The 12,430-nt window shown below is 39.1% G+C and overlaps 1 protein-coding gene across 4 annotated transcripts in view; it reads right to left on the bottom strand.

Annotated features, from left to right (window-relative positions):
* MAEA (macrophage erythroblast attacher, E3 ubiquitin ligase) overlaps positions 1-12,430 on the bottom strand; it is a 44,671-nt gene that overhangs the window by 21,669 nt on the left and 10,572 nt on the right. For all 4 annotated transcript variants that reach the window (XM_065735908.1, XM_065735910.1, XM_065735907.1 and 1 more), the window contains 2 exons: positions 8,417-8,599; positions 4,816-5,019 (listed from right to left, as the gene is read on the bottom strand). In XM_065735908.1, coding sequence (XP_065591980.1) covers positions 4,816-5,019; positions 8,417-8,599 — 387 coding nt within the window. The remainder of the gene's footprint in view (positions 1-4,815; positions 5,020-8,416; positions 8,600-12,430) is intronic.

Below are 12,430 nucleotides of genomic sequence, written 5' to 3' on the forward strand. Positions count from 1 at the left end.
GTCCTTCTAACACAGGAAGACATTTAAAACAGTCACAAAACTTCAAAAGTCAATAATATAATTCTTTTTTTCCCAACAATTCTCAAAAGCAAAAAGCACACTGACATTAACACACGTTTAGCTAAGTATCTTGGAAGGATCATGCTTCGACTCAATCACTGACTTAAGGCCACTAATTTGCAAAACTGATTGGCATGCTTAACCTACAAAGCAAGGTCAAATGAAATAGTTTTAAGCCATTAAAGAAGTTATTTCAACTCAAGTGCTCTCTTGCATCTGGAACTTCATTGCCAGCACTCCCCAGCACACACCATAGGGTGTAGCAGCTCTTCTGCCTCTCAGTTTCAAGATTTTTGATTCATTTGCTCCCCGACCTAACACACAGTGTAAATTTAAAGCATCTATTTCAGGAAAAAAAAAGCGATAGCACATTTGCATAATACATGCAGTAAGGCAGGAATATTTATGGTATAGTAAACTAAGCAAAGACAAAGACTATTTACAGCACAGAGTGACAGTTTCAGAATCTAAATTTCTTCACAATATTGGCAAAAATCGCTGTTATTATATACTAAACAGAACATAAGGAAGCTTTCCCCTTCCTATCTTATTAAACAGAGGCTAGAAAAAGCATCAGATTTATAAAACAACCCCCCAGCAAATACAAACAGAAGGGCTGCATGCTTAAACTAATCTTAAAAACTGGCCTACAAACAGTAACCAACTTCCTACTAGGTACCACACCTCCAGAATTAGTTGCTGATGGTGGCACTGAACTGTAACAACATTTAACAGAGAACACAGAATGGCAAGCCTAAGCTTAAAGACAACTCTGCCAGCTAGCTGAATATATGAATCTGTAAATGAAAAGACATACTTTTTATGGTGGTATTGCACTGCAAGGTCACAATGGAGTCAGAGTAGGATCATCAAGTGTAACAAGCTGATACTGATGAGCTTCATTTATATGCAATAGGAGAAACACCTTTAACATCTAGTTTATATCTTCATTCCAAACCATTTTTCACATCATTAGGGAGTCAGAAAACATCAAGAAAAGTGCAACAGAATCCCCTCCCCCTTTATTTACTTTGGCACAAGCATGACATTTCTGTTCTTGATTGTCAGCCCTTATTTTAACATGACTCACATTTTGATAGACATTTCCAAGCAGTATTGCCGTTCTTTCATGACATGCCATACAGACTACATGGTAGCAGTTTTATCTCCTATATTATGCTTTATAACCTTATGTTTTAAACAAGCTGTGCACCAAAACTTATTTCTAAATTGAGCTATTTAATTCTGGTATTTAAATTTCCATATGATTTTCACATCAGCACTTTTTATAGCCGTTTGCTTCCTAGCTTATAACCACAACTTTTAAGTACTTATCTTCCACGACAGGAATTCAAGAATCTAATTCCTATTAAGATACTTAATTTAGTAAGCAGACTAGAATTTGCCTCAGCCCATCAATAATTATTAAAATTGGACACCACGGTGAGTCAATCTGCGAGCAAACTGTCTGCTATGTACTGCTGGCAAACATATGAATGATTTAATGGCTTCTGGCCACTGAGGCAGAATAACTTCTAAGCTGTTTCCACCCATGAAGTACCGCAGCAGCTCTGCAGGTCTCTTGGCATTCAGAAGCCACGTAATGAACTTTAAACACACAGGCTGAAACTTGTTCCCATGTCTGGTCTAACAACTATTGAAAGATACTTAATCTAGGATCCCCAAGGTGCGATTGAAATGGTTTTTAAACAGCAGCAAATACTTGGTCTGAAACCACAAAAAACAAATCACAGAATAAACAGGGTTGGTAATTCTCAAAATTCAGTCCAACTCCTTTGCTCAAATCAGGGCTGAGTAGAACAGGTTACCAAGGATTAGTTCAAAACCAGACTGGACTGACAATCTCCAAGAACAGAGAGACTCCATGCCCTAGTAACTCTGCTGAGGACCCCAGAAATACATGAACACCAGGCAAGACTGAGGAGTATTGAGTAGAGATCACATTCCTCCACTTGCTGGCAGTGCCCATCCTAATGAAACCCAGGGTGCTGTTGAGTTTTTGTCACAAGGATGCATTGCCTGGACATGTTCAACTTGCCCACCAGCCTCACCACCCATCATCCCCTCTTCTGCAAAGCTGCCTGCTACTCACACACAGCACATACTGGTACACGGAGTCACACTTCCCTAGGTGTGGGACTTTCCTTCACAGAGCCTCACGAGGTTCCTGTTTACTCATTTCTCCAGTTATCCAAGAGGAGCACAATCCTCAGCCACAGATCCTAGCTTTCATCACCTGCAGACATTTTAAGGACACTGTCCCATCATATAGCTCATGATGAGCAACACTGAGCAGTACTGGACTCAGTCTTGATTCCTGTTCTACAACAGTCATGACTGGCCTTAAGCTGAACATGAGGTTACAACAATCACAGTTTTTAATCCTAGCAGCTGTGCTAAAAACTAATGAAGAGCAGCTCCTTTTAACAGCTCAGGATTTGAGGAAGTGTTGCCTCCCAGAACATGGAAAAAAGAAAAAGGAGAGAAGCACAAAATCTAAATTAAAAAAAAACAAACAACAACAAAGAGCTGCTCTGAATCATGTAGGTATTGCAGCCCTTTTCCAGATCCCTACTTAGAGCGTAATGCCTACTGAGCAGTAATAATATTGTCTTGGTATGTCAAAAAAAAAACAACCAACAAAACAGGTAATAGGCATAACCAGTTTTACAATAGAAGTGTGATCCTGAGCCCTGCAGTGGTAGAGACATTTATCAAAATTACAGTTGAGAGTACAATAAACAGAAAGATTACTGGGGATGAGAGAAAAATACCATGATATTTTGTAATCTCCAGAGCAGAGTTGCATTATTAAGCATTAGGGAATGATTCAATGCCCAGATCTTCCAACAAGAGAGGAATAAAGAGCAGGAAAGCAGTCTGTTAGTGAACTTGTAACACCACAGACTCTGTGCAACTATCAAGTCTCATTGTCCTACTGCTGCAAAAGCCATCTACTATACTGTAAAAGATCAATACAGTTTTGAGATATTGAGGGATGCCTATCCTAAGTTAACCACAGTAAACGTGAGCATCAAATAAAGTGCAATCTTGGAAGAAATACAGCCTCACCACATTCAACATGTACAACTAAGCTGCATTATACTTGGATGTTATGTAAATAAAAATACTTCAGCTTGGAAGCAGTTAAATGAGCTTACTTGAAAATAAACAAAAGCTTCTGTTGAGTAAAAAGTTGAGAGGCTTCACAAGTGCAACGCTGCTTCACAGCACTGTCTTGTAATCTATTGTAATAGACTTTCATGTCCACCTCTAAACCAAAACTGAGCATCCACAATCTCCATCCAAAAAAGGCTGTGAGCACCCCATCCCAGGAAGCATTCAAGGCCAATCTGAGTGGGGCTCTGAGCAACCCGGTCTAGTGGCAAGTGTCCCTGCCTATAGCACGGGGGGTTAAACTAGATGACCTTAAAGGTCCCTTCCAACTCTAACCATTCTATGATTCTATTATTACTTATTCATGCCTACTTTTCCCCTTCATAGCACCTTCTACCAGGGGTGCTGCTGACCATTCAGCTGCAATCACAGTATACCTTCACAGAACTGTCTTGCCCTGTTTTACTGGTTCAGGGCAGCAAACTCTCCAGCAAGAGCAAAATTTCCTGTTAACAGTTCGTAACTCATTTCTTTCCCTCCTTCCTTCCCTTCACCCTCTTTTTGTTGCCTCATTGGTATTTACCACTACCAATGAAGGCTGAACAGGATCAGACCAGTAAGCCAGGAACAACATATCTATACACTCTAATTGGACATCAGTAACTAAAATCTCTTCACCTCAACTGGCATACTGAGATGCTCAGGTACATCACCCAGGAGAGGCAAAGTACATACCTCACAAAACCACTTAAGCTCTCTGCAACTATCACCACAAGCAAATGATTTTAAGATGAACTACATACCTTCTGCCATTAGGAACATCAGAAAAAACTTAAGAATCACTGAGGAGCAAATAGTAAATCTACTCAAAAATTACCAAAACAAGACTTGAAGTGAGTAACAACTCCTTAAAATCAGTTTTAATAATGTCCATGTGGTTATTAGAGGACAACAGTGCAGATTCATTGTGACATAAAGAAGCTATGCCAAGGTGTATGAAATTTAGACTACTACTAAACAATATATTTCAAACATTTAAGCATTTATGAAAGAGAAGCTAGATACCAAACAAAAAGGAAAATTACAACCACAATTTTACATGGGGAAACAAGGAGAACAGCATAAAACCTGTGCAGACTATAAACAGGCTACTTATATACCTATATCATATGACTATTTATTTTCTAAAGTGCAAGTCAGCATGCATTAGGAACTAGGATACAACAGTTGTTCCCACAATCAGCTTATGCTATCCTGCCCAATCACCTACACAAGCCATTTAAAACAAATGGAAGGCTCCACCAAATGCTTAATCAGCAGCCTCAAGGCCTTGGACAAGAAATTCAGCATGACATTTGGAAAAAATAACTTTTAAAGGTCAAGGAGTTTATCTAGAAGGATTTCATTTGTGCCTAAAAGTTCTGCCTTCAATTTCAGCTTATTAAAGACTTCACATAAATCATATTACTATATAAGGAGAACATACTCAGGCCTAGAAATACCAATAGATAAATAATAAAGGCACGAGCATATAAAGCTGCTACAGAACTAAAGCAGCTTGTCTGCAGTTACCACTTTCCTCTTCATTACCATTTTGTAACATACACTGTCACCAACCTCAATACCACTTTGTCTTGCTAGTTTCACAGCTGTGTTGTAGTAGCCACAGCGCAGGAGGTGTTCCACCATCATACGGTCCATACGTTTCTTCTTCCACATGTTGGCAGCAGCTGGCTGGTCACTACTGTGTTCTTTCAGGTGTTCAATCCTACGTTTGCAGAGTTTTGCACTCTCATCTTCAGCCTGGATTGACTCAACTGCCTAAAAAGCAATAGTTAACAGGAACAAATGAGGACTAAACATTTCAAACGGCTTTTAAAAAATAAAGAATTGCTTCTAAGCGTTCCTTATATACTGTAGTTATTCTTGATGGCATTTCATTTAGAAAGACAACTCTTGTGGTAACAGTTTCAGCATGCTTGATCCACTTGAGACACTGGCATATTATTAACAAACACTTCTGACATAAGTTACTAATGAGCATAAGCACAACTAATCAGTTTATTTTTTTCCCTGTTTAACATTCAGCTAGCAAGAAAAAAGCAAAATCAACTCTGGCATAAAGTCATCTAATACTCTACAAAGACCTTCATGGAGGTTCACAGTCACCTGGAGTTCATGAATTTCCACCTCCTACTTGTGCATGGCTTCTTCCTCAAGCAGCTGTCCTACTGCATTAGTTCTACTAGGGAGTGGTATACAGTAAACACACATTATTTCTGGTGTGCTGCAGACATTTTAATCAGTTCTTAAAATAATCATATAAACATCTGGCCTTTCAGCAACTTTAATCCAAGTGTCTTAGAGGAATTTTCCCAAAATTATTAGCATTATCAATGTGATATGACTTGTAGGCTGGAAGCCTTACTCAGGAAAAATAGAAGTATCCGGAGGAAGAAGACAGTTGGACTTGTCTCATTTATGTCCCTTGCAACTGAAATTATTCATTCTGACACTTAAATCCACATATTGTCATGCTTAGTACAAAAGAAAGCAGTATTCCCATAACTTTATTATTAAAACCACCAAATACTGTGGTCAAACTTGTTCTTATCCAGCCTTGAAGTTGCATGGTCGACTACTTATGCTTCAGGTTTTACTAGGCAATTTTATTACAGCTGTATTTGTAATTTAAAACTAGCTGACTCCATATACAGCACATGACAGATGCAGCCCACAGTTGTCAACAGAACACAGCAGTGCTTGCAGTACTTTTATATGCTTGCTAAGGTAAAAGCAAACCAGAAGATGGAAGCTTACTACCCTTCTCCTCTGTGATATCTCATCAGCAGTGCAGTTGCAAGTTGAGCTACTTTACCCATGGTAATTTAAGCTTGCTCACTTTGTGTTGGAGTACCTGCATGGCTACAGGAACAGGAAATGCCATGAAGCTTTGTCATTCGGGTACAGACCAAAAACTTGGGAAGCTTTAAGCAGTCTACATCATGCTCCACACTGGCAAGCAGTGTTACCAGGCTACAATATCATTCCCAGCTAATACCTTCAGCTGCAGAAGCACAGGTTGATTCTAAGAACTTTTAGAACAGATGTTCATTTACAAATTTCCATTCAAGCATCTAAAACCCTAGTCACTATACAAGATGTTTAGCTATATTTCATAAAAATAAATCATCCTGCAGAAATTTATATTACTAAGTTCAGCTTTATTTGATAACATACAGTCTGGAGATCAGTATTTCATTTAGAGGGTGCCCCCCCGACCCTCCTTTCAGCAGTGAAACACAAACTCAAAACCAAAACATACTTTCACTTCTCAGAAGTCTGCAGCATTACCAGATGTGAAGACAACCACAAGAACTACTCTGAACACAACAAGGAGAATTCAAGGCAACCAGGCACAAAGGTTGAACCTGTTTTCATTTCAAAGGGCTCATTTTATATGGTTTTGTAGCTGGATTTATGCAGCTCTTGCTGTTTTGGGTTTTTTTTGATCCTTCTCATGCAGACAAATGCTACAGATACTCTTCAAAACTCTCTTAAGCAAGTTCATCCAGACTTGCCCTGCTGGACACAAATAGAACTTAAAGGAACAACCATATTAAAAAAAAAAAAAGGATACAAGAGGAAGATGAAAGGCCTAAGTTTCCCCATGATCATTTTTAGAACCCAAGAAACCCACTGTGCTGAAAAGCTCCTTTTTAAGAGGGAGAAAGGTATGAAATAGAGGGATGCATCTAGTTATATTATGGTCATCTCAGCAGTCCATGAGATCCTTGCCTAAACACAGGAAGAAGCAGTGATCTCACTTGCATCCAAAGGCCCTAAAGAAACAATCGTTTTTGCTCCTGGTGGAGATTACAGAGAAGACAGTTGGAGTCTAAAGCAGAAGCAAGACCATTATTTTTGGAAGACTGACATTAACATTTTTTCTTACCCATTGTCCTTCCTGAGAAGATGCAAGATTTTCCAGTCTTCCATAGCAGTTAAAAACAAATGAGCAATTACAGTGAAACCTTAGACCCAAAGCATTCTACAGTGCCTTCAAACACACTCCCAAAGTCAGCAGATTCAACAAGTAAATAACTTACTCCTCCACATAACTATCCACCTACAAGCAAAAATCTAACACCTCTTTTAGAAACCATAATTTGTGTGCAACAAACAAGTGAAAAAAAAATCCACTTTTAAAACCTCTTGAACTCTCACAAACCAAAGATGAAAACACAACAATTAGATTTATGAAGAGTTTTGCAGATCAGCTTTTTCAACACTGAAATAACCTGCTCAAGTAGAAAACTCCAAATCAACAGTGTTTTTACATTACAAACCTCCGAAGTATTTTAATGCTTCACTTAATAGTCTTAAGATCTATATCTGTTCATTATTTAAGCTTTAATGAAATGCCTTCGCTACTATGTTTTGTTTATTTTTAGAGAAGCACTACTCTAACACCAGGCAAGAGAGCTGTTCTCATTCTTCTGCAATATATACTTCAAGTAATTTTTCTCTTGAATTTCAGGATGAGTAATATTCCCATCCAAAACAGATGCACTGTTTATAACTCATTCTTTCCAGAAATAAGCAGTATGAGCACAGAAGCCTAGATGCGTTTTAGACAAGCATTCTAGCTTAGCAGCTGGAAGCAAGTTACTTCACTGAACTTGGTTTAAAACACTTCTTGCAGTACTCCCAAGGAACTTTCCAACCTGCTGGTTCACCATCTACAATTGTAAAGCATTGAAGTCACAAATGCAGAACAGTTCTCACTTTGCTCTAAGAATCCTCAGCACTGCATATAACCACCTCCACCGGGTTTGTGTTTTTCCAGACTTATCTTCTACTTGCTTTCATTTATTGTGGGAGGATAATCAACTGCACAAATCTTTCCACTAAACAAGCAGGAATTGATACACATTCATTTCACCACTGTTTCTTTTCTGTACGTAGAGAAATTTATTTTCAAGACTATAAGCACATAAGTTATTCTTCATTTTTTCTTCCGTTCTGTTATGAAGAATATGGCACTCCAAAAGAAAGAATTGAACCTTGCTTCACTGTGCTTAGGTGTCACTGTGGATCCTAGGTTCTTTGCTTACAGTGCATACCTTGAGAAGCAAATCAAAGCAGATAGCACTGCAGAAAAACACTTGATAAAATCTGCAAAGGCAGAACAGTAATGAGGGAGAACACCACTTACCTTTCGTTTCAATACACTGAGTTTTTCAACTACTCCATCTAGGAGGCTAACAACTGAATCCACAGCAGGACAACTGCTCAGTGTCTTCTCCAGCTCTGCCACAACCATTGTAACGTGACTTGTCTCTCGATCAATGTTTTTCTGCGCAGCTCGAAACCGTTTGTTCAGAGTTTCATATGGCACCTGAATGAGAAATATGAAGCCATCAGGATTTCCATATTTAAAGAAAAAAGGTCTTTAAAGCTTAGAGAGGCCACTGATTTGATGCAGTCAGGAGAGTATCTACATTCCAGGGCATACAAGTATAGTTAATGACCTGAGTTCTCATTTCAAAACCCTTATTTAAGTTCTCAGCGTGGTGCTAATACACTTCAAAGATCACGAAAAACAGTGACAGGAAATAAGTATCAGAAAGTCTCCAAGCTTATGTCACTTATCCTGCCTTGATCGTAACAAGCACCAACAAAAACAGAAAGCAAGGAAACACGTTTTTAAAGGAAAACTACAACTAAACCACCAACCAGAGATCATCCTCCAGAACACAATTTTCATGTGTTATTTCTTTCCTGCAGGAGTTCATCAGATAATGGTAAAAGAGGAACTTCATGAAAGAAAGTTTCCCTTCAGTGAAAAAGCCTACCCCCATATGACTGAGTTCAGTCAATTACTCTAAAACTCCTTGTTTTAAAGACTAAATGCTCTGGGAAGTCTCCTGTCCTCTTATTTGTCCCATACCTTTATGAAACTGCTGCTGATGGCTGTTAAAAGCACACACGGGAGTAACTTACAGCCTGGTCAAATTTTACAGTACTAAAAGACTTGGACAGAACAGTGTTCAGCTGTTCCCATCAAAGTGCTTCCACTGCAGTGAGCACAAGCAACTCAGACAAATTTCTGTTACTCCAGAGCTACAACAGTAACATGAGCTCTAGAACTAAACACTGCACTGCTGCGTACATAATTCATCTGTACCTGATCTTGAAGAAGTCCACGAGCTCCATCAGGTCATTACTATAATCCTGATTGCTCTTTCATTGATGAAAGGCATTGATATTGATGGAAGGCATAACTTAGCTAACAACCAGACTGGTGACTGAAGGTAAAACAGGAAATGTAAATCAGAGTTCTGTTTGGTACGTATCACGTATATGTTTGATTACAAATCCCTCAAGTTTCATCATTGCTAATCACTTCTTACCAAGTCTGCATCCATTTTTTTCCCCTTCTAATCATCTGCATGCGAAAAAGCATCCCTAGGGTTGATCTCTTTCCAGACTCTAGGGAACAGTGACACAATACAACCACTGCAATTTACAATTAGAAATGCACTGAGAAACAGCTCAGGCTCAGAAGATGAGCTTCTTAAGACTTCACATGGCCTATCCCAGGTGGTTTTTATTTGCAGTAGAAATGTAGACATGACAGAGTATGACAGGACACCCCCTCCTTTCAGAAAGAAAGAAGTTATCTATGGAGGATTTTTTTGCCACACAATTAAAAGACAAAAAACCTTTACCACAGAAAGAACCAAGATAAGAGACTGTTTTCCCTTGTAACGCACCTTGGAAACCCCAGTACCACAATCCCTCCCCAAACTGAAACCCTGTGAAATAAAACATCACAAAAGGCTTATTAATGCCTGCTTGTCTACACAATGATCTGTCTTCAGCTTTCACTTTCCCTCTGCACTTCCACAAAAATAATCAGGAGTTTTACAGAACCTCCACAAACAGAAGGTGGAGCGTAGGGGCACATAATTTCAAACACACTTCATAGCAAAGCTTGTTTCCAACTCCACAGCTCAATATCAGGCAACATGAAGACAATACCTTCCCTTCCTTCCACCCCCCCCCCCCCCCTTACTATTCACTGAAAAATGTCTTCTTCAGTTACCTGCACCTACTGGGTTTATATCTGGAAGCACTTTGCTCATCAGCTTTCCACAGCACACCAAAGCAGTGTTACAGTCAACACTTGCAGAAGTTACTACTGATCTGCAGTGAGTTTGACTGTCAAAAGTGGTTTTGTTAAACTGTGAAAATACTGGCCTGAAAGCCTTACCCTTAACCTCCCTTTTCCTTAGTTTCTTTTCAGCACACACAGCAATAACACTTCCCGTTTCCCATGCTCTGTCTCTACCACATGTAAGTTTCTGGCACACACTGTGTTCCTATGACATTTAGAACAACTGGACTTTCAATTCCAGCACATCCTTACACATTTATATTGTGACCAGATGCAACAAGATTCAAAAACCTGTTTTATCCATTCCCCACATCAAAGTTGTTTAAAATCTGATTGGAAGAGGCTAGGTGATGAATAATTTTACTGTATCCCCTAAAAGTGGATACAAATATCTCTAAACAATTTAACGTAAGGGAAATGACTACAGGTAAAAGGACATATCTGCACAACTGGTAAATCTGGATGACTTGTCTTGCTGTAACCTGCAGCCAGGCACCACAGAACCCTTCAAAAGGTTACAAGGCACTGCATCAAGAAGTTTACTTTTTATTGCAATACTGAAAGTAAATGACAGCATCCAGGCTGTCACAGACTGCTCTAACATTTTTACTGCCCTATCATTCTGTGACCCAGTCCAGACAAAACAGCTATCCCTCTCATCAGGGCAACTGGTTAACAGAGCACAGCTTGATTTAAAATCACTACATTAAGGGAAAATACAAAAGGAAAACACTACTAAACATCATACAGCTTGAAACAAGCTGCAAGAGCTGAGCAGAATTTATCTTGAATAAAGCTCAATACCAACTTGTCCTACTCACTGAAGCTGGAAAAAAAGCAACCAAAGAATACTACAGTTATCTTGTATCACAAGCACAGAAGAGGATAAAAAGGACCAAAAAATGGCAGGCAGCATGTGTTAATTCAGTATTACTGAATCAGCTGTGCATCTTTACCTCATCAGCTTTCACAGCTGCAGATGCACTATCCCGGAGAAGCATGCACTAAAACAAGCCCAATTTAATTTCAATTCCTCTTAAGACTGAAGTTAAAACAACCTGCACAAGGGCTAAAATCATAGTAATAAGTTTTTCCAAGATCCAGACTTTCCTACTGAAGTGTTAGAGACAGTCTGCTTGACTGGAGACTTCTGCACACGACTGCTTTGAGGGTGCTAAGTACTCACAGAGATGCAGACATAACTGAATAATCTGATCCAAGCATTTTCTTCATTGCAGCCATTACTTCACTCCGCAGCGTGAGCAAAGTGAGCCAGAAAGCTTTGGCAGAGCATGCTCTGGGACAGCACAACCAATTCTAGCTCTGGAGACAGTCTTAGAAGAGAACTCCTCCAGGCCTTCAAGCTGGAATCAGCAGGAGGCAGGCTGACCCTGAGAGCAACAGCTCAATTCTCTCCTCCTTCCCCTCAGATGAAGAACAGAGCTAAGAACATACAGCAGCAGCTCCAAGCTTACACTTAACAACTCAACTGCAGTGTTAACTGCAATGCCTTCAGCCCAGGTAAGATCCCCTTCCAGCCCATGAATAAGTTAAGAGGGCAAGACCGACTAAGGCTAAAATCGTGATTTCAGTCTGATTAGATGGATCTCATATTGTGTAGGACCATTGGCCAGAACTGTTCAACAACAGATTTTTATTTTTGACACACCACTTGAAGTACCTTTAAATATACCGACAGCTGAAATTGAAATTAACTACTAAATACAATTTTCAAACTGCATTTTGCAGTAAGCCATTCATTTACTAAATGAGGCCATTTTCTTGACATTTTCGAAATGCATAATGAAACTAAGAAACATCAAGTATTAAATGCTTGCATATATTGTATCCTGATGGTAAGCAGACTGCATGTTTCTCAAACATTATCAGATTTTAAAAGAATCAATGCAGAAGTACGAATAATGTCATTAAGTCAAAACAAACAGCTCTCTATACAATATTTTAATGAGATTCTTTTCTTCTAAATGCATCTACAAGCACATATTTAGTATCCTACCCATAAATCAAAAATATAGAAACACACTGCCC

Source organism: Cyrtonyx montezumae, unplaced genomic scaffold, assembly GCF_038088225.1.
Source record: "Cyrtonyx montezumae isolate F1298 unplaced genomic scaffold, pur_monq_1.0 scaffold_2, whole genome shotgun sequence".
Taxonomy (NCBI): domain Eukaryota; kingdom Metazoa; phylum Chordata; class Aves; order Galliformes; family Odontophoridae; genus Cyrtonyx; species Cyrtonyx montezumae.